Here is a 19,523-nt window from a genome sequence, read left to right as displayed (position 1 = left end):
CCGTATCTCACCAGGGACACACTCTTTAAATTCCTCGATCAGCATCAGCTGTCTCACTTTGTGGTAGTCCTCATCTACCTCTTTCGAGGCACACCACCGATCAAGGTACCACTCCTTTTCATGGGCAAACTCTATATATGTCTGGTTTCCAGACTTCCTCAAACCCCGAAACTGCTGTTGGTATGCTTCTGGCACCATTTCATAGACCTTAAGCACAGCCTCCTTTACAGTATCATAATTAGTCGACTCAGTCATAGATAAGGCAGAATATGCTTGCTGCGCCTTCCATTTTAACACACTTTGCAGCAATACTGCTCAGTCCTCCCTCGGCCACTTCCTGTTCTGAGCCACTTTCTCAAAATGTAGGAAGTACCTATCAACGTCTTCTTCAGCAAACGGAGGTACCAACTTAATTTCCTGGCTGACATTAATTGATACACCCCTCTCGCCACCATGGCCTGACACTTGACCCTCTTGACACTGCATCTCCCTCTCAAACTCCTTCTGTTTCTCTGCCTCTGCAGTCTTGAACTTAAGTCTCTCCATTCTTAATTGTTCTAGTCGTAACAGGGTCTCCTCATCACCTATTGGGAACTCCTGAAGCGACTCCTCCTCAAATAACTCTTTCCCAACGTAATATTCAGCTAGTTTCCTCCGAATTCCTGCCTTTGTAATACTCTTCTATATTCTGGAATGTTTCCATTTCTTAACAATGTCACATAGAACCTCCTTTCTGGCACTCCTCAAAATCAGAGGAGTAGGGTTCTTGATGAATTCACTAGCCTCCATTTCTGCTGTTTTCCACACACAGATTAATTACAAGGGATTTCCACAATCAAGACAAGCCCCCACACAATTTTGAAAATTGGCTCCAACCAAATTTGTTCAGATCCCAGACGCAGGCCCCAATTTTGTCAGGAACCCCGTGGCTGGTTGAAAAGGACCAGCAGAAATGGAACACACCTGGAGTCTGGTTTACTATAAATTAAGACTATATTTATTACTACTATGAATTAATATCATTAAACTGAATAATACTATACAGGTTATAAACTATTATATATATATATATCTGTAAATATGTTTGTGGATACAAAAAAATAATAGTCCAGGAGGTAGGTATCAGTCTTATGGTGTCAGGTAAGTTTAAGCAGTTCAGTTCACTTTGTGTTGCGTTGAGTTATAATTGATGGAGAGAGAGAGAGTTAATTGAGTTGATGTTCAAGTTGGCAGCTTTAATGGTTCTTGCTTCCGAAGTCTTCAGAGTCACTTTGTGCGACCCCCACACAGACACAGATGGACAGAGCCCCTTCTAGGGAACAGTCTACTAACCCACGGCACGGGTTCACCACCAGCAGACCCCCACAGGCAAGCTCTTACCCGCACTGGTAATCACGGGTCAAAATTAATCGCTCTGTCGCCTCCACCCGCGTGGTGGTCTTAAATTCCACCAGTGGTTTCTCGGGTAGCTTCCCCAGTTCCCTCGTGTCATGTCTCCTCTGCCGTTATCAGACTGAAGGATCAACTTTTTATAATCCATCCAAAATTCCAGCGTCTGTTAACTCAACTGCTCTGAGCTGTTACCATGGTGACTTCCCAGCTCGTGTCTCAGCTCGCGCTGTACTCTCTCTCTTTTTTAATTGTCTCTTTGTTCATTAGACTGCTGAACTTTCTAGCAGCTTCTCACCTGTGTGACAATACAATTTCAGTCTAAGTTTATACAGGTGAGAGTTAAATTATTGCTTCCTGGTCAACAGTAAATTTATATGGGCGTGTCAGTGTTCATACAGATTCTTTTCCATTAGAAGAAATATTCAAACTTAGACATTTTTATGTTTACCTGAATCAAATCTACCCTAGACCTGTTTATTTTATTGGAAATGACCTTCTCATGCATTGTAGAGTTATGCTGCTGATAGTATGCGCAGTATTAGCTAACTCATTACAAGCCTACAGTGAAAGGTTACATGAGTGATTTGGACTTGGCTGTACAGACAGCAATTTCCAGATTTGCAGAGGCCACAAAACTAAGAAATATCGTACGCTGTGAAGAGGCTTGGAGTGGACTTCAAGGAAGAACACTGCAATATATAACTGAGAGGAATGGATAGATCAGTGGCAAATGATTTTTAATTCTGAGAAACGAGTTTTTGTAGGAAGAATGAGAGGACGTAATTTGAAAATAGATAAGAACTGGGAGATCAGTCAGGTAAATAAGAAACAAAATAAAACTAGAAGCTGAACTAACTGAAATGCTAGGGTTATTCACTACGTCAGGCAGCATCAGTGGAGGGGAACAGTCAAAGATTAGTGTCAATGACCATTCCCCATTTCAGGAAAAGTGAGAAAATGGGGCATTTTAATCACCAGAGGTCGGGAGAGCAAACTGATTGCCTATGACAATGTGATACTGTTCCTTTCATGTCACCAAACGCTCTTATATAGAGTTGGGATGGACCTAGTACTTCCCCGATGTAACCATTCTGTGATTTTATTGCACTTGGCAAAAATTGCTGCGTAAGTTTTATTTTTTATGTTTTCTGGGTGGGCCTTAATATAGCTTACCCACTTGATTAAGTAATGAGGTGCAGTGTCCTGGAGTCAATTAGATGCAGGCAACTCACCTTGCAACTCTCAGGTGGGCACTTGCAAGACCATTAAGCATGAAGTGGCAATACAGACTGTGAGAACCTCTCATAATAATACTATAGGGGAAATAATATAATTGGAGTGATGAGGATAGTGTGTGAACTGACCTCTATTATTATTAAAGTGACCAGCAAACCACCATTATGCTTCACTTCCGGTGGACCATAGCTCAAGCATCAGAGCATCCCCTTGGGTAATGTCACAGCCAATCTACAGTCTCCAATTGTTTGACTTATTAAAAAAAAAGGAAGACTATATTGAATCTTGCCCTTACACTTCAAATTCTTCTATTGTTTTGCTAACGCAGGCTGGAATAGAATATTTTTAACATAAAAAAATCTAGTTAAGCATCAGTTCTTGCTCTTGCACCACACCTGTATCTGAAAGAACTGATGACTCATGAGATTTAACAGTCACATAGCTACCAATAAACAATTCTGTCCAAACAGTTTCCTTCTTAATCTCACCATACTGGATATCAATAAAACCTAGATCACATGGCCAAATGTAGCCAGTGGCATTGCCATAATTTTTTGTTAACATCCCTTTAAGTCAATAAAGAGTCAATGACAGAAAGGCCACATATTTCTCTAATATTTTATATAGATTCTAATTATAAAACATATTGATCAAAATATACTTAAGTGAAAATTTGGAGGTGAGTGGGGCATTGGAGGTCTTTTAGCCAGGCAGTTAAGATAGGTCTTTTAGCCAGGCAGTTAACCCGAGGGCAGTTAAGATAGATCTCTTGGTCTGGAGAGTAGTTCCTGGTGTCAAATTAAGCAATATCATCATCACCGATAATCAAATAAAATAGCTAGACTCAGAACACACACACAATCTTACAACTCAACCACACTCCATCTTACTTGTGTACAAGGAGAAAAGTATGGCCCCTGTCACCACACAGCTGAATTCTGAACAGAGAAATACGACTTCTATACTGAAATGGTTAGCTGTTATGGACGTTGGCCATTTGGTATACTATGAAAATTTGAAGTCCTTGTAAGAACAATCATTATTCACAATACAGATGTTAAAAGTCAATAGAAACTACAAGTTGACAACCGATGATACTTTGAAGTTAGTAAAACAAACTCCCTTAGTTGGTGTGTGTGCCTTGGATCTCTTAACTCAACTCCAGACCCCTGGCTTGGAAAGGGAAGCCATGCTCTTCAAAGACTTTTCTTGCCTGAGCTGTCTGCTCTCTATCTGCAATCTATCCTTGCCTGAATATTATGTTAACCCTTACCGCAACTTCGACAATACACGATGATCGTGACTGATCTTCTTTCCCGAACAACATTGTTGTCATTTCTTTGTTCTGATGAAAGGTCACTGACCAAGAACGATAATCTTGTCTCTCTCTACAAATATTGCTTGGGCTGTTGGGCAGTTCCTGCTGTTTGTGTGTTTGATCTCTGGATTGTTATTCAAGATTTCTGAATAAGAGAAATAAGCATGGCTACACTTCCAATATTTAAGTATTCCTCTATCATAATTATATTGCTCAATTTCTGTTTCCATCTGCTACAGTACTGCCTTTCAGATATGTGCCCATACCTCATTGCCATCAAAATAGAAACACACACACACACACACACACACACAGTGACTAAAAATACCAATATTTATTACCCACACACTGACGTCCATTGTACTACACCATAAAACAATCTAAAACCAAATATCAATAAATAATATATATTAATTTTGTTAATTTATAAAGTATACATTTAATTAGAACAATTCTTTAATTCCTTGAAGATTTGACACATGTGCTTGTTGATATTTTGTTGAAGCAGATTATTCAATTTATCTGTGTATCCAAAGTGGAAGTGAATAGTTATTCAGTCTATCATGTTTTGCCAAACCCTAATAGATTCTCTGATTAATCCTGATTCACAGAGTACCATTACACAAATATTGAGGTGGTCCAGAGATGATTTGTTGATTGTGAATACAGAGAAATTGTTTCCAGCAACACCAGTAACCAGAGTCATAGATAGACACAGCACAAAACAGGCCCTTCAGCCCACTGAATCTGTGCCAACCATCAAGTACTCATTCATCCCACGGTTTCTATTCCTCACACTCAGTCAACTCCCTCTGGATTCTATCACTTATCTACAGACTAGAGCCAATTTAGAGTAACCCATTAACCCATTAATCCATTAACCAACACATATTTGGGACGTGGGAGGAAACAATAGAACTCAGAAGAAACCCACGCACTCACAGGAAGAACATGCCGCACCTGAGGTCAGGATTGAACCCAGATCTCTGGCGCTATGCTGCCCATTGCACATGCATTTCAGATGGGTGAATGCCAAAAGAACCGGATGTGACTTGAGGAATTATAATTCCACAGGGTGAGATGTGATCTAGAATGCAGTACCTGAAAGATATTCTGGGTACTGGTGCAGCGAGAGGTTGGGAGAGGTTAGGGTGTTGGAGTTTCTTGTTTCATGGGTGTCTCTGTGAAGAGTAAGAATTTCAGGTTGTATACATTATCTGATATTAAATTCAGATTTGAAGTATAGAGGTTGATGGATGATTTCTATTGGGCACAAGATGGGGAAGGTAGTGTGTGTGATGCAGCAGGGAGTTGAAGGCAGCATTGATGTGACGGGGGGAATGGAAGCATTCTGTGTGGAGTGCAGGAGGGAGGAAGAGTTGGAGATCGAGTGGCATGTGGCGCAGGAGAAATTGGTGTCAGAGCTGAGTGTGGAAACCCAGTGATTGTTAATAGCATGAACAGAAGATTGGCTGACTAACAGGAGGCAAAGTGTAAGAATAAAAGGGGCCTTTCTGGTTGGCTGTTAGTGACTACTGGTTTTGTGCAGGGGTTGGTGTTGGGACCATGTCAAAGATTTAGTTGAATTAGAGGAATTGATAGTTTTTTGGTAAAGTTTGGGGATGATACAAAGATAGTGGAGGGGCAGGTAGTACTGTGGAAACAGGGAGTCTCGACAGATTTGGAGACTGGGGCATTACATACCTCGTGGGTATCCTGTGACTGTCTTATGAGCATGATGTAATGGTCTTGTGGAGGTCACATGATGTAATTTTCCCGCCAGTGTGAAGTCACATGATGACCTGCTCTCAACATGTATATAAAGGAAAACCCGGTTGTGACGCAGTTAGTTTCAGTTTAGTTCATCAGTTAATTCAACAGTTACTCCGTTACGCTGCGTATTTGTCTCATGATGCAGTTTTGGTTTAAAACGGAGTTTTCCTTTCTATTTTAAGGTGCAAAGATTGGTGCTGGCAGTTTCGCCAATTGCTGCCAGTTTTGTGTGTTGCATCTATAATTTTTACTTTACAGTCCAGGATTGGAGAGTGAAGAAAGAAGTGAATAAAGTTGGAGTCATTTGGTGGTTTTATAAAGGATCGACCTTATTGAGTCTTCATTCAGAAATAGTGACATGCATCTGAGATAACTCCTGCAAGAGCAGGGATGTATGTGCAATGTTCACCCGCCAGAAAGCGGTCAGTTCCTTTAAGCCGTTTTATTTCCTTCGTCGTGAATCCTGTGGAGAATCAGCAGTAATGTCACTTCTTCGAAGAAATCCGTTTCCAGAGAAGTCTCTCCTTATTGACCGTGTAAATCACTTGGACTTTCGAACTTACCACTTTAAGAACTGTTTCAAAGTTGCCATACAGCAGTTAACTTCCAGTTAAGCTAGTCATTTGAATATTTTTTCTGCTGTTGTTGAGCAGAATTTAATAAATGTTTGTTTGTTCATAAAACCTGACGCAATTATATATTCATTTTTGCTGATTATGTAACAGAATAATTGGGGGCTCGTCCTGAATTGTTCCAATTTTGAGCTTAAATGCTTGTTTAATTATCAATCTGATTTGGAAAAGGGAAATACCCGATTCTTTTGTTTGATTGGTCTGTGGGTGGTATTCGGCAGCAATGATTATTGACGAGTTTATGGCATCGCCTGACCCAGAGGTTTTAGCAAAGGCGAAAAAGGGTGATATATCCGAGATTGCTAGAAAGTTGGACCTTCAAGGTATTTTGAAGGCTATGACAAAGCCAGTAATTCAGAGGAAAATCGCAGAACGCTATATAAATATGGGTGATTTTGATTAAGTGGAGTTAGAGAGGTTCCCTGTAAGTAAAGCAGCGATCCAGTTACACCAGGAACAGGTAGCATTAGAAACACTTAGAGTAGAAGCTGAGTTAAAACAGAAACAATTGGAAGCTGACTTGGAACGATGTCGGTTAGAGGCTGCAAATAAACAAAAGGAATTTGAAGAAAGAGCAGCAAATAAAAAGAGGGAGTTTGAGCTAAAGATGGAGGAATTAAAGTTTGAAAATCAGTCCTCTGGTTCTAGGAAACAGTTTGTTGCTAGTTGTAAAATTATATTAGCTCCTCCATTTAATGAGGCAGAAGTAGAGAAATATTTCCAGCATTTTGAAATTGTTGCTCGGATTTCAGGGTGGCTGAAAGATAAATGGCCAGTGATGTTACAAAGTGTAATTATAGGTAAGGCACAACAAGCTTATACCACTTTAACTACTGAGCAAACACTTGATTATGATATTGTGAAGCAGCATATATTGAAAACGTATGAGCTGGTTCCAGAAGCTTATAGAGCAAGATTCAGAAATTTGAAAAAATCCGTGGAAAAAACTTATGTGGAATTTGCCTAGGATAAATGTGTGTGTTTTGAGAGATGAGTTTCCTCTAAAAATGTGAATGAGGAGTATAATAAATTGAAAGAGTTGATTTTATTGGAGGAATTTAAAAGGTGCATCCCTATTGAAGTAAGGGCATATTTAAATGAGAGAGATACTGCTACATTGCAGGAGTCTGCTAGATTAGCTGATGAGTATGCTTTAATTCATAGATTTCCTTAGGGCAGAACTTTTAAAAGGAAAGATAGCACAGAGAGTCAAGGTAAACCAGAAATTAAATCTGATGTTAGTGAGAAAGGTAAGGATGAAGGGAAACATGTGAAAGAAAGACATTTTGGTCCTATTTGTAATTATCGTAAGAAACCTGGTCACGTAATACCTACACACATCGAAGTTGCTGGTGAACGCAGCAGGCCAGGCAACACCTCTAGGAAGAGGTACAGTCGACGTTTCAGGCCGAGACCCTTCATCAGGACTAACTGAAGGAAGAGCTAGTAAGAGATTTGAAGGTGGGAGGGGGAGGGGGAGATCCAAAATGATAGGAGAAGACAGGAGGGGGAGGGATGGAGCCAAGAGCTGGACAGGTGATTGGCAAAAGGGATATGAGAGGATCATGGAACAGGAGAAGGAAAGGCGGGGGTGGGGGAGCCCAGAGGATGGGCAAGGGGTATAGCCAGAGGGACAGAGGGAGAAAAAGGAGAGTGAGAGAAAGAATGTGTGTATATAAATAATTAACGGATGGTGTATGAGGGGGAGGTGGGGGCATACACCTCATTTGCATAGAGTAAATTTAAAGTCAGGGTTAGTTACAGGACCTGTGAAAGTAGGACCACAACCCAGTTTGCCCGTGAATGATGTTTCTTTATTTTTAGGGAATGACTTAGCAGATGGACAGGTTTTTCCTGAAGGACATTTGACAATTAAGCCCTTTTCTGATGAACCAAAGGTGGATTCTAACATGGATTCCACCTGTGTTGTAACCTGAGCTATGGCTAAAAAGCTTGATGTGCAGGATGAGGTTGTTACCCATGACCGTTCAACTCGAGATTTGAATTTTGAGGATGCGTCAGAAACTTTTTTACCTTCATTGTTTGATTAAGATTATTGTAGTAAGTCTGACCATGAAGATTTGTCTTTAGCTCAGAAGGAGATGATAGCAGAGCAGAGTCGAGACCCTGAGATTATCAAATTAAAGAAACAAGCTCTTCCAGATAGTGAAATTAAGAAGGTGCCAGTAGGATATTATTTTGAGAAGGGAGTGTTAATGAGGAAGTGGAGATCACCTAGAATCCCTGCAAGTGAAGAATGGGTAGTTAATCACCAGGTAGTAATTCCTAAAGTTTATCGAAATGAGATTTTAACTATGGCTCGTAGTTTGCCCTTGGGTGGTCATCAAGGAGTAAAGAAAACTATGAACAAGGTTTTTAAACATTTTTACTGGACTGGTTTCAGAAAAGATGTGGCGACATTTTGCAGAACGTGTCACACTTGTCAAATTGTGGGTAAACCTAATCAAGTTACTCCAGTCGCTCCAATACAACCTATTCCTGCATTTGGTGAACCGTTTTCCAAAATTATTATAGATTGTGTAGGCCCATTGCCAAAAACTAAAGCTGGCCATCAATATTTGCTGACCATTATGTGCACAGTGTCTAGGTTTCCAGAAGCCATACCACTCAGGAATATAATGGCTAAAACTGTAATAAAGGCTCTTATAAAATTATTTACTTATTTTGGATTACCTACGGAGATTCAATCTAATCAAGGTAGTAATTTTATGTCTGGATTGTTTCAGCAGATAGTTTATAAACTGGGAGCAGAACAGATTACCTCATCTGCATTCTATCCAGAATCGCAAGGAGCCTTGGAGAGGTTCAATTCTACCCTTAAAACTATGATTAGGACATACTGTGTGGAAAATGAAAATGACTGGGATGAGGGTGTCCATTTAGTACTTTTTGCAGTATGGGAGTCAATGCAGGAATCCCTAGGTTTTAGTCCATTTGAACTTTTATTTGGGCATAGAGTTAGAGGACCTTTGGACTTGTTAAAAGAACAATGGAGTAATAAAGAGGTACACACTAATTTGCTGGATTATGTTTTAAAATCTAAAGAAAGATTACATAAAGCTTGTAGCTTAGCCAAGGAAAATTTAAAATTGGCTCAGGAGAAAATGAAATCTTGGTATGATAAGGAAGCTAGAATGAGGTCATTTAAGCCTGGAGATAAGGTGCTGGTTCTTTTCCCAGTGCAAACGGACCCGTTACAAGCTAAATTTCATGGTCCTTATGAGGTTATATCTAAAGTTAATGATGTGGATTATGTGATAAAAACACCAGATCGAAGAAAGCCAACGCAGCTTTGTCATATAAATATGATAAAACCCTATTATGAGAAACAGTCTGCTACTATGACTGTTGTGGTTAATAATAATGAGTCTGATTCCACTAGGAGCTTAATGGATGATTCATCTGCTCATTTTAAATGCAACATTAATTCTGCCAGGTTACCAAACTCAACAATTCTGGAAAATATTGATGAGAAATTAGTTCATTTACAGCCAGAGCAGAGGCAGCAGATAAAGCAACTAATTTTTAAATATCGGGATTTATTTCCAGACATTCCTAAAAAAACCACATTAGCTTTACATGATGTAGATGTTGGAGATGCCAAACCCATAAAACAACATCCGTATCAGATGAACAGGGAAAAATGTGAACTTGCTGAACAAGAAATTAAGTATATGTTAGAGAATGATAATATTATTAGACCTTCCAATTCGAATTGGAGTTCACCGTGTGTTATGGTGCCTCAGCCAGACAGTAGTATTGGGTTTTGTACTGATTACAGGAAGGTGAATGTTGTGACAAAAACTGATGCATATCCAATCCCTAGAGTGGATGATTGTGTGGATAAAGTGGGAAAAGCAAAATTTCTTACAAAGATTGATTTGTTAAGAGGGTATTGGTGTGTTCCATTGATGAATAGAGGTAGAGAGATTTCTGCATTTGTAACCCCATCTGGGTTATATGAATATAATGTTCTTCCATTTGGGATGAAGAATGCACCAGGTATTTTCCAGCGGATGATTAATTCTGTGATTCATGAGTTAAAAGACACAGGTGCCTATATTGATGATTTAGTTACAGGAAATGACACTTGGGAAGCACATATTACTGCGGTGGAGAAACTATTTGAAAGGCTTTCAAAAAGTAACTTAGTTAAAAGTGAATTTGGTCATGCCACTTTGGCCTACCTTGGTTATGTTTTAGGTCCGGGCTTGGTTAAGGAAAATGGTTAAGGAAATAAATCAAACTCCACTTCACCAACAAAGTTTGATGTTACAGGAGTATAATATTTAGATAACTCATATTAAAGGTAAAAATAAAGTGATTGCTGACTGTCTATCTAGATGTTAAATATGCAATGTAAAATTTTTATGGAGTGGTATTTTAACATTTGTAACACTCCTACTGTATATTAGTTTGCAAGGTGCTGTATGATAATACTGTGTATATTGTGTATGTTATAGATTTTATACATTTGTTTTTTTTGTGTAAATAGTTGTTAAAATTTTGCTCATGAAAGAACAATTTTTTTTAGGAGGAAGGTGTTACATAACTCATGGGTATCTTGTGACTGTCTTATGACTATGACATAATTGACTGCCTTATGGGCATGATGTAACGGTCTTGTGGAGGTCACATGATGTAATTTTCCCGCCAGTGTGAGGTCACATGATGACCTGTTCTCAACAGGTATATAAAGGGAAACCCTGTGTGACGCAGTTAGTTTCAGTTTAGTTCATCAGTTAATTCGACAGTTACTCCACTATGCTGCGTATTTGTCTCATGATGCAGTTTCATTTTAAAACAGAATTTTCCTTTCTATTGTAAGGTGCAAAGATTGGTGCTGGCAGTTTCGCCAGTTGCTGCCAGTTTTGTGTGTTGCATCTATAATTTTTACTTTACAGTCCAGGATTGGAGAGTGAAGAAAGAAGTGAATAAAGTTGGAGTTGTTCAGCGCTTTTATAAAGGATCGACCTTATTGAGTCTTCGTTCAGAAATAGTGACATGCATTTGAGATAACTCCTGCAAGAGCAAGGAAGTGAGTGCAGTGTTCACTTGCCAGAAGGAGGTCAGTTCCTTTAAGCTGTTCTATTTCCTTCTTCGTGAATCCTTTGGAGAATCAGCAGGAACATCACGTCTTCGTAGAAATCTGTTTCCAGAGAAGTCTCTCCTTATTGACTGTGTAAATCACTTGGACATTCGAATTTACCACTTTAAGAACGGTATTCGAATTTGCCACTTTAAGAACTGTTTCAGAGTTGCCGTATAGCAGTTAACTTCCGGTCAAGCTAGTCGCTTGAATATTTTTTCCGCTATTGTTGAGCAGAGTTTAATAAATGTTTGCTTGTTCATAAAACCTGACTCAATTATATATTCATTGGTGCTGATTACACAACAAGGGAAAGATGGCAAATGTATGGTTATGCACTTTGATAGAAGAAAGGAAGTTGCAGACTATTTTATAAATAGGGAGAAAATTCAGAAATCAGTGGTGCAAGGGTTCTAGTGCAGGATTCCCTAAAAGTAAGGAAGGCAATGTTAGCATCTATTTCCAGAAGACTCGAAAACAAAGGCAATGATGTAATGCCAAGGCTTTATAAGGCATTGGTCAGACTACACTTGGAGGATTGTGACTAGTTTTGGGCTCCTTATCTAAGACAGAATGTGCTGGCATTGGAGATGAGAGGAGATTCACAAGAATGATCCTGGGAATGAAAGGGTTAAGGTATGAGGAGCATTTGATTGTTCTGAGTCTATACTCACTGGAGTTTAGAAGAATGAGCAGGGGATCTCAATGAAACCCATTGAATCTTGAAAGGCCTAGATAGAGTGGATGTGGAGAGGATTTTTCCTGTAGTGGTGGAGTCTAGGACCAGAAGGCACAGCCTTCGAATAGAAGGATGTCTATTTAGAACAGAGATCAGGAGGAATTTCTTTAGCTATAGGATGGTGAATCTGTAGAATTCATTGCCACAGACGGCTGTGGAAGTCAAGTCATTGGGCACATTTAAAGCAGAGGTTTATAGGTTCTTGATTAGTCAGGATGTCAAAGGTTATGGGGAGAAGGCAGAGAATGGGGTTGAGAGGGGAAATGAATCAGCCATGATGGAGTAGAGGAGCAGACTTAATGGGCCAAATGGCCCGATTCTTCTATGGTCTTATTAGATAGATAGATAGATAGATAGATATATACTTTATTGATCCCAAAGGAAATTACAGAGTCACAGTAGCACAGATATACAATATTAGAAGTGAACTTTGAAGAATAAATTACCTTAAGCTGTCTAACAGGAGGGTCATCACTTCCCTGGCTATAGGTTGACTCATTATAGAGCCTTATGGCTAAGGGTAAGAATGAGTCATATAGCGCTCTCTGGAGCAGCGCAGTTTTCTAAGTCTATACTGAAAGTACTCTTCTGTTAAGCCAAGGTGGCATGCAGAGCGTGAGGAATATTGTCCAGAATTGCCAGGATTCTCTGGAAGTCCTTTGTCCTACCACAGCCTCCAGTGTGTCCAGTTTGACTCCTATAACAGAGCCAGCCTTTCTAATCAGTTCATTGTGTGGATGCAAGAAAGGCAGAATGAACTTACAGCTTAACTTAAAAGGAAAGAAGGCGGCAAGAAGGCAAGGAAATATGATTACTCAAATAGTTCTGAGGAAACTGGGTGTCACTATGGTGCAACACTATTACAGCAGGGGCTTCGGAGTTTGGAGTTCAATCCCAGGTGCCGCTGTAAGAAGTTTCTGTACATCCTCCATGTAGAATGTGTGGGTTTTCTCTGGGTCCTCTGGTAGTCGCCTAATGTCCGAAATAGGTTAATGGGTCATTGTAAATCGTTCCATTATTAGATTAAGGTCAAATCAGGATTGTCAGGGGTTGTAGGCAGTGAAGCTCAAAGGGCTGGAAGGGCCTATTGTATGCTGTATCACTAAATAAAAATAAATAAATACATACAATCACTGCACGACATGGTGCACTGAGTGGCCGCATTCTGCGCTGTATCATTCTTTAATAAAAAGGTTCCATGTGGTGTAGGATCTCAGCTGTAGCACTAGAGGGAGCTGATGTGCAGAATGTAATGGGCCACTATTCTGCAATTTCACTGGTCCTAGCAGTAATGAGAAAGGATAAGAATTTCTGATGTTCTGGTCCTCTGTCAACTACAATAGGAGAAATACAACAGAAATTCTGAAGGGGATGTGGATTAGATGTACTAAGAAATATGCAATAAAATTGGCTCTTATATTCATTTGCATGAGAGAGATAGATCAGGATCTCCATTCAGGTTGGTTTGATTCATGGAGACTCAAACATGAGACATCGTCATGTGATAATGTCAAGACCCTCCCTTGAAGAATGACCACATGTGTGCAGTTGGTGAGTGAAATCATACCCGAATGAATGGATGCCAAAGAAGCCATACCCAGTACAACTATGCAACCCAGAGTGGCACAGTAGCGTAGCAGTCAGAGTACTGCCAGTGACCTGAGTTCAATTCCCACTGCTCTCGCTCAAGAGTTGTACGTTCTCCCCATGACCATGTGGATTTCCTAAGGATGCTCTGGTTTCCTCCCATGTTCCGAAGACGTAAGGGTTAGTAGGTTAATTGGTCACATGAGTGTAATTGGGTGGCTCGTTGGACGAGAAAGGCCTGTTACTGTGTTGTATCTCTTAAAAAGAAGTCAGCGACAGGGCAACATCCATTTGTGTTAATGCCACGATGGAAGAACCTTAATGAGGGCCAATGTCTGGGAAACTATTACACCGTGACAATCAGTGCCAGGAGAAATTGTGTCAGAGAGCGATAGCAGTGAAAACAGTCCCCACAGTTGACCTCAGGCATCCATCTACACGAATCGTACCACATTTTATTCTCTCCAGATTTCCCTCACCTCCCTCTAGGTCTGGGGTTCCCAACCTTTTTTTATGCCTTGGATCAATACTATTAAGGAAGGGGTCCAGGTTACAAACCCCTGCCCTAGATTCTGTCACTCACCTACACACTAGGGGCAATTTAATTACTTATTTATTTACTGTTGGCACTTGGTGCAGCAATGAAGGTCCTCCACCTCAATCAGGGCTTCCTTTATCACGTCAGTAACTTCCTCTCGGCTTTCACCACTGACAGTCGTGTCGTTACGCAAGCCCCGGGTGGAGGCTCTGGAATACCATCACACACTGATATAGAAGGACCCTTCATTGCTGTTTCCATGACAATTTTGTTTTACCAGTCAGGGTTGTTAGCCCTGAGCTGAGCCCCTGAACCTGGAGGAATGGTGGACATCTCTTGGTCTGGCCATTACCCTTTGACTGGTTCGGCATGGGAAGCCCTGACTCCAGCCAGGGTAGTTCTCCGGGTCATCGAAGCACACAAGCCTACAAATCATGGCAAGGTTGTGGTCCTCAATTTACAGTGATCAATTAATCTACCAACCTGTATGCTCTTGGGATGTGGAAGGAAACAGGACATACTGGAGAAAACCCATGTGATTCTCTGGAGAACGTGCAAACTCCAAACAGACAGTACTCGAGGTCAGGGTTGACTCTGGGTCACTGGAACTGTGAGGTAGCTGCTCTACCAGCTGTGCCACTCTGCTGTCTTAAACTTTCACCCCATCAACTCACTGCCAAGAACTGTGTGTGCCTGTAAAGATAAGTTCTAAAGTAACTATTGTTGGCGTGTGGCCAAGTGGTTAAGGTGTCGGTCTAGTGATCTGAAGGTCGCTAGTTTGAGCCTCAGCTGAGGCAACGTGTTGTGTCCTTGAGCAAGGCACTTAACCACACATTGCTCTGTGAAGACACTGGAGCCAAGCTGTTTCAGCCCTAGTGTTGTTCCCTTGGACAACATTGGTGGCGTGGAGAGGGCAGACTTGCAGCATGGGCAATTGCCGGTCTTCCATACAACCTTGCCCAGGCCTGCGCCCTGGAAACCTTCCAAGGCGCAAATCCATGGTCTCACGAGGCTAACAGGTGCCTATAAAGTACCTATACCCCACTGAGATTCACAGTTAGAGACCTGCACCTCGTTGAGAATCATTGTCAGAGACCTGTGCCTCAGGGAGGGGACGTACCAAATGACAGTCAGGGTTGGGTGAAAGTCAATGCTGGGAACTTGTACACCAGTAAGCATCAAGAAAGCCATCTGTATCCCAGTGGGAACCAACACCAGGGATCTGCGGTGAGAGCCAATGCCAGGGACCTGTACCACAGTGAGAATCAACTGGGGGTCTTGACTTCAGTGAGAGATGGTACTGGGAATATATAGTATACTTATATGAGTGACATTATCTCCTTCCACATACACTGCATGACCAGCTGACAGTTTTCAGCATTTTCTCACTTATTTCAGATTGACGTCACATATAGTTTTCATATTTTCATTTTAAGGAGTGGTTCAGGAAAGCTCCAACAATCCATAAAACTCGAGAGCTGGTGAGGTCATCCCTGCCTTCTATGATCAGTCTGTTATTGGTGTGCTATATAATGCGTGTTATATTTAAATGCTCACAGCATATGAAACAAGACTGATGAGCATATAGTGCAGATAGAAATTGGCAGGCATAATGTTGTGGGCATCGTAGAGTCACGGTTGAAAGAAGATCATAGCTGGGGCCTAAACATAAAAGTATACTCATCCTGTGAAGAAGACAGGAAATTGAGCCGAGCGGTTGGGGTGACAAAGATTCAGATGATGTAGGATCCTTATGGGTAAAAGTTAAGTAACTGCAAGGGTGAGAAGGATTATAGACCGGCCTCCAAACAGTAGCCAGGATTTAGGGATAAAAATTTCAACAGAAGATGGAAAAGACAATGTTACAGTGGTCATGGGGGACTTCAATATGAAGGTAGATGGGGAAAATTAGGTTGGCATTGGATCCCAAGAGAATCCAATGAGATGATTTATAGAGCAGCTCATCGTTAAATCCACTAGAGAAAAAACAATTCTGGATTTGGGGTGCAATAAACCAGATTCCATTATTGAGCTTAAGGTAGAGGAACCCTTATGAGGAAGTGATCATAATATTATGGAATTCACCCTGCAGTTTGAGAAGGAGCAGCTAAAATTGGATGTATTGGTATTACAGTTGAGTAAAGGTAATGATGGAGCTGGTCAAAGTTGACTGGAAGGAGATCCTATAAGAGATGACAATAAAGCAACAATGGTAGGAGTTTCTGAGTGTAATCAAGAACATGCAGTATCATTTCACCCCAAAGAAGCAGCATCCTTATGAGAGGTTGAGGCAATTCTGGCTGACAAGATAGCATAAAATCAAAAGTGAGAGCATACAATATTGAAACAAAACCAACGGGAAGCTAGAGGATTGGGAACATTTAAAAAGTCATCAGAAGACAACTATAAAAACAATAAGGAGAGAACAGATGAAATATGAAGGTAAAGTACCCAGTAATATAAAAGCAGATGCCAAAAGTTTATGCAGATTTACAAAGAGTAAAAGAGGGAAGACATTGGATCACTGGAAAATGATTTTGGAGAAGTAATAAGGAAAAAAGGGCAGATGACCTGAGTAAGTATTTTGAGTCAGTCTACATTGTGAAGACACCAGTAGCATACCAGAAATTCAAGAGTTGTGAGCAGAAGTGAATGTAGTTGCTTTTACTGAGGTGAATTTCTTGGGAATCAGCAAGGTCTGAAGGTGGATAAATCGGCTGGACTGGATTGATTACCCCAGGGTTCTGAAAGAGGTAGTTGAAGATATTGTGGGGGTATTAGTAGTTTTCTTTCAAGAATCACTAAAGTCAGGAATGGTTCCAGAGAACTTGAAGTTCCCAAATGTCATTCAACCCTTTAAGAAGGGAGGCATGTAAAAGACAGGTGGTTTGTCTGACTTCAGTGGTTGGTAAGATTTAGAGTCTATTAGCAAGGATGAGATGTCAAGGTACCTGCAAACATATGATAATATAGGCCAAAATCAGTATGTTACTTTTTTTAAGGGGAGATCTATCCTGACAAAACTTTTGAAATTCTTTGAGGAAATAACGGGCAGGATAGACAGAGGAGAGTCAGTGGATGTCGTATATTTGGAATTTCAGAATGCCTTTGGTAAGGCACTGCACATGAGGTTCTAAACAATATAAGAGTCCATGATGTTGCAGGTAAGATAATAGCATGGAAAGCGTATTGGCTGATTGGCGAGTGGAAATAAAGTGAGCCTCTTCTGCTTGGCTGCCAGCGACTAGTTGTATTCTGCAGGAATTAGGACTTGGGAGTCCTAATGCAGGATTCCCTAAAAGTTAACTTGCAGGTGGAGTTAAAAGTAGGGAAGGCAAATGCATTGTTGGCATGCATTTAGAGAGGACTAGAGTATAAAAGCAAGGATGTAATGAAAAAGAAGGATATATGGCTTTATAAGGCACTGTTCAGACCACATTTGGAGTATTGTGAGCAATTTTGGAAACCATATTGAGGGAAGAATGTTGGAGAGGGCTCAGAATTTTATGAAAATTATACTGTGGTTGAAAAGGTTAATGTATGAGAAGGGTTTATGACTCTTGGCCTATATTCCCTGGACTGTAGACAGCTGAGGGGTATCTTACTGAAACCTCCCAAATGTTGGAAGGTCTAGGTAGAATGAACATAGAGAGGATGTTTCCAGCAGTGGAAGAGTCTAGGACCAGAGGGTACAGCCTCAGATAAGAAAGAGGTCCCTTTAGAACAGAGATGATAAAGAATTTCTTTAGCCAGAGGATGGTGAATCTGTGGAATGCACTGCCACAGATGACTGTGGAGGCTATGCCATTGAATATATTTAAAGCAGTCTAATTATGCTCCTACATCTCATGGTTTTAAGCCCCGTTTCAGTTTCCTGCAAGCATGACTGGAGGATATCTGAGGAGACAAAGTGATCAGCTACAACATATGTGTGTGTTAGTCTATTCTGTTTTACCAGCAGTGGTCAGTGGATAAATTAGTGATTCTGGGAGCAGAAGGGTTAGTCTCCCTATTTTCACCTCAGTGAAGAAAATAATTCCAATACTTGAGGGATGTGTTAGGTCTTTGCAGTGCATTGAAGGCGTTAAGGAGATAGGCATGATTTGCCAGGTAAGCTGCATGTTGCAAACGGGCAGTGTGCCTTCTTTTGCCTGAAGTAAGCTAGTGCAGGGAAACAAATAAAACTGAGGATCGAATAAAATTAAATTTGCTGGAATCTGAAACAATAGAAAAAAATGCTGGAAGATCTCAGCCAGTCAAGCAGCATCTGCTTCATCGGAGCCTTGGCACATCACATCAGGAGCTAGGCACGTGCAGCTGGACAGAGGCCCTGCCTCTTACTGAAAATAAGGGACAAGGACAATCATAGAACTAATGAATCCCACCCAGTTCTCAGGCCTTCTGGTGCATGGAACACTGCAAAGAGATCTGTGCATCTGTAGGAAAACAATCTTTTGAAATAGCTTACATCCCTAACCACTATGCATTGAGCTGCTGACTGGACTGGGATTGTCCATGTTAAACAAGGAGCTGTTTTATTGTTTTATGATGGATTTCTGAGTTCACTGTAATCTGAATTGGGATTATATGTAGTTCTCTTGGACTCTTATACTTCCCAACTACTAGCTGGTCTGCTCTACGGCCATATATTTTCTGATGGAAGATTTAATTGCCCGACTTCCCACCATCAATAGCCCAACTCTATGCTTTTGCCTTTCATCTCTAGATGCCTTCACCATCACTGCAGATAGATTTCCAAGCCAAACTGAAAGTTTAATTTCCTAATTGATTGATCTTTGAACATCAATGAAACAGCTGTTTTTCTCACTCTCTCCAATATTTTTATAACTTATTTAACAGCGTTCAAAGAAATCACAAATTCTCTTAAGTTCCAGTGATTTATTCCTGGTTGTTCTGGATAATAATCTTAAATTCCAAGAAGTGCTTTATGTCACAAACAAGTTTTACTGCTTTGTAAAATTTTACGTGCTATTTTTCTTGAATTAAACTCTTTCTATTTCCAATGACATTAGTTTTCTTAGCACCGAATCAAAATAACAAAGAAAACTGTAATTGCTCCCAATTTTGGTAGATTTGTTGCCTGATTGGCAGGTACCATCTGGGCGTATTTTACCTATAGCATAACCAACCAGAATAATCTAATGCAATAATCACATCAAATCATGTAATTTTCTTAA

At 40.5% G+C, this 19,523-nt stretch overlaps 1 protein-coding gene across 1 annotated transcript in view; it reads right to left on the bottom strand.

Annotated features, from left to right (window-relative positions):
* Positions 1-1,622: 1,622 nt before the first annotated feature.
* The window catches only part of adamtsl3 (ADAMTS-like 3), a 776,875-nt gene continuing 758,974 nt past the window's right edge, over positions 1,623-19,523 (bottom strand). The window contains exon 32 of the mRNA XM_072278336.1: positions 1,623-1,687. Within this exon, the coding sequence (XP_072134437.1) occupies positions 1,656-1,687 (32 nt within the window). The 3' untranslated portion in view covers positions 1,623-1,655. The remainder of the gene's footprint in view (positions 1,688-19,523) is intronic.

This window comes from Mobula birostris, chromosome 14 (genome assembly GCF_030028105.1).
Source record: "Mobula birostris isolate sMobBir1 chromosome 14, sMobBir1.hap1, whole genome shotgun sequence".
Taxonomy (NCBI): domain Eukaryota; kingdom Metazoa; phylum Chordata; class Chondrichthyes; order Myliobatiformes; family Myliobatidae; genus Mobula; species Mobula birostris.
Note: the sequence above shows the minus strand (reverse complement) of the source record. Positions and strands in the feature narration are given on the sequence as shown.